The sequence below is a fragment of the Myotis davidii genome, unplaced genomic scaffold (assembly GCF_000327345.1).
Source record: "Myotis davidii unplaced genomic scaffold, ASM32734v1 scaffold545, whole genome shotgun sequence".
Taxonomy (NCBI): domain Eukaryota; kingdom Metazoa; phylum Chordata; class Mammalia; order Chiroptera; family Vespertilionidae; genus Myotis; species Myotis davidii.
In genome coordinates, this window is record NW_006296634.1 from 935,742 (window position 1) to 938,106 (window position 2,365).

The window sequence follows — 2,365 nt, forward strand, 5'->3', positions numbered from 1 at the left end:
CTGCCACTTCCAAGTAATGGCTGATGTAGCTGGTGAGCCAGTGGCTGACCTATTCGGATTGGGGGGAAAGCACTGAGACTCGGGGAGGGGCACTGAAAGAAGGGAGGTGGCCATGTGACTTCCTAAGGGACCCTGATTACCTCACCCAGAAAAATAACTACAAATAGGGACCAGCCCTGGAAACATGGATGTGGAGATTCGTAGGATTAGAACATGTGTGTAGCCACTAGCCCTGCCCTATGCTCTGCTGGTGCCCAGGTTTCCTTCCAGCTCAAGGGACTCAGTGTTCCACCTGGACCTCAGACTCCACTTCCCATCCACACCTCACAGCCACTGTGGCTCTGCAGGGCGAGGTGACCTCTGGGTGACCGCTGGGGAGTCACAGCCAGCCTGGGCCCTGGCTCACGCCTCTCCCCCTCTTATTACCTCCTTAACCAGAAAGAACTCACGACTACAGTTCAACAAGGTGAAAGTGGAGGACGCAGGGGAGTACGTCTGCGAGGCTGAGAACATCCTGGGGAAGGACACAGTCAGAGGCCGGCTCTACGTCAACAGCGGTAGGTAGTCCGCCCACAAAGGGAGGGTTCCTATAGGGGTTCCAGTTGCCCCCCCCCCCCCAGCCCTGGGGAGGCCGGCACATGATCCATCTTGCACTTGACTCCTCTCCCTCCTGCTGCTGCCATATCAAGCACCGAGATCTGGGCCGATTCAGAGAAATGCAGTCGAAGCATAAATGTTTAGCTTTGTTATCGGGGCCTGGAAGAGCCGCCAGCTCTCATTTTAAATACCCTAAAAACTAAATATTTTGAAATCAAGAGGTGGGGGTGGGGGAAGGATATTTTTAGAAGGCAATTATGGCAGGCTGGGCTGCCAGGACCAGGCTCCGAGGAGAGGCAGGCCCAGGGTGTGTGCGTGCGCGAGCTGACTGCCTGGTGCCTGTTGCTTTGCTGGGCACGTGAGTGCAGGCAGCTGTCTCCACAGGGCCGTGGTGGGAGGCGTGGGTGCCTTTGCCCCTGGGGACAGCCTCTGTTCAGGGATGGCAGGCCCCTGCCCTGCATGTCATTCTCTCCCTTGAAAACTTGTGAGGTCAGAAGCTCAAGATCCCCTTAGCATCCCCTCTCCAGCTTGAGCATGGAGGCTGCCTCCTGCTGGGCTGTCTGTCCTCTGGGGCCCTTGACTGAGGAAGCCACTGGAACTGCCTGTCCTCAGGCTGCACCCCTCTACTCTAGCACACCCCACAGAACTCTTCCTTCTTCCTGACACCCAGGCCCAGCATATCATTTGGCTCCCTGGTTATTTGGGACGGCTTCCCAGTCCTGTTCCTGTCACAGATTCTAATCCTGTATCTCTCCTCGCCTACCTGTACTTCTAACATATAGCCTTTCAGGACTCTAAACCCAGCATGGTCCAAAGAGAGTGGGGACATGGCTGCCTTGGGCCTGCCCTCAGAGGAAAACTTGGCACAGATGCTCTCTGTCCTGTCTTGTGAGGGATCCCCTGCTCTCCCAGCCTCTCAGGCTCCTCCGTCTCCCTTGCCACTGTAATAGATCCTGGTCAGGCTTCTTTCTGGACCTTTCTCACACCTGTCCCTTCTATTCCATCCCCACCTCAGGAGCAGCCTCAGCCCAGGTTTCATCCCTCATCACCTGAACCAGAGCAAAGGCCTCTCATGACGCTTCCATCCTGTCATGCACCCACCCTGGGGCCACAGAACAAATGTTTTGTCCCACAGCCCAGCTCTTGAGGGAAGCCCAAAGGATCTTCCCAGGCCTCACTGCAGCATGTCGCTTGCATCCCATCATTATTTCTCCTCCCGGGTCACCTCTCCCAGGCAGCCTTCCTCCCTGACCACTCCCAGCCTGAGGCCCACTCCTGGGCCACTTCTTGGTCAACCATGGTCTTGTGTAGCTCTTGAATTCCAGCCTTCGAAGGTTCTTCAACTCTCATAGAGTTGCTGAGCTTTCTCTGTGGGTATGACCTCCCCAGGGCAATTGTGAACCAGGAGTGGGGAGAGTGGGATGGTGCCTTCTCCCCAGGAGTTTCAATAATCGCCTCAATTGCTGAGAGCTGCTCTGCACCAGGCTCCCCATTGTCTCTTGAGCCTGTACTCAAGGCCATGAAGTATTTTAATATATATTTTGATTGATTTCAGAGAGGAAGGGAAAGGGAGAAAGAAATAGAAACACCAATGATGAGAGAGAATCATTGATCGACTGCCTCTTGCATGCCCCACCCTGGAGATCAAGCCCGCAACCCAGGCATGTGCCCTGACCAGGAATCGAACCGTGGCCTTCTGGTTTCATAGATCGACACTCAACCACTGAGCCACACCAGCCGGGTGGCACATACTAATTCTTTTAAAAAC

At 55.1% G+C, this 2,365-nt stretch overlaps 1 protein-coding gene across 1 annotated transcript in view; it reads left to right on the top strand.

Annotated features, from left to right (window-relative positions):
* Positions 1–2,365, top strand: part of NRG2 (neuregulin 2) — a gene marked incomplete at its 5' end in the record, with an annotated part of 193,791 nt that overhangs the window by 162,065 nt on the left and 29,361 nt on the right. Inside the window, one exon of the mRNA XM_006772480.1 lies at positions 439–557. Within this exon, the coding sequence (XP_006772543.1) occupies positions 439–557 (119 nt within the window). The remainder of the gene's footprint in view (positions 1–438; positions 558–2,365) is intronic.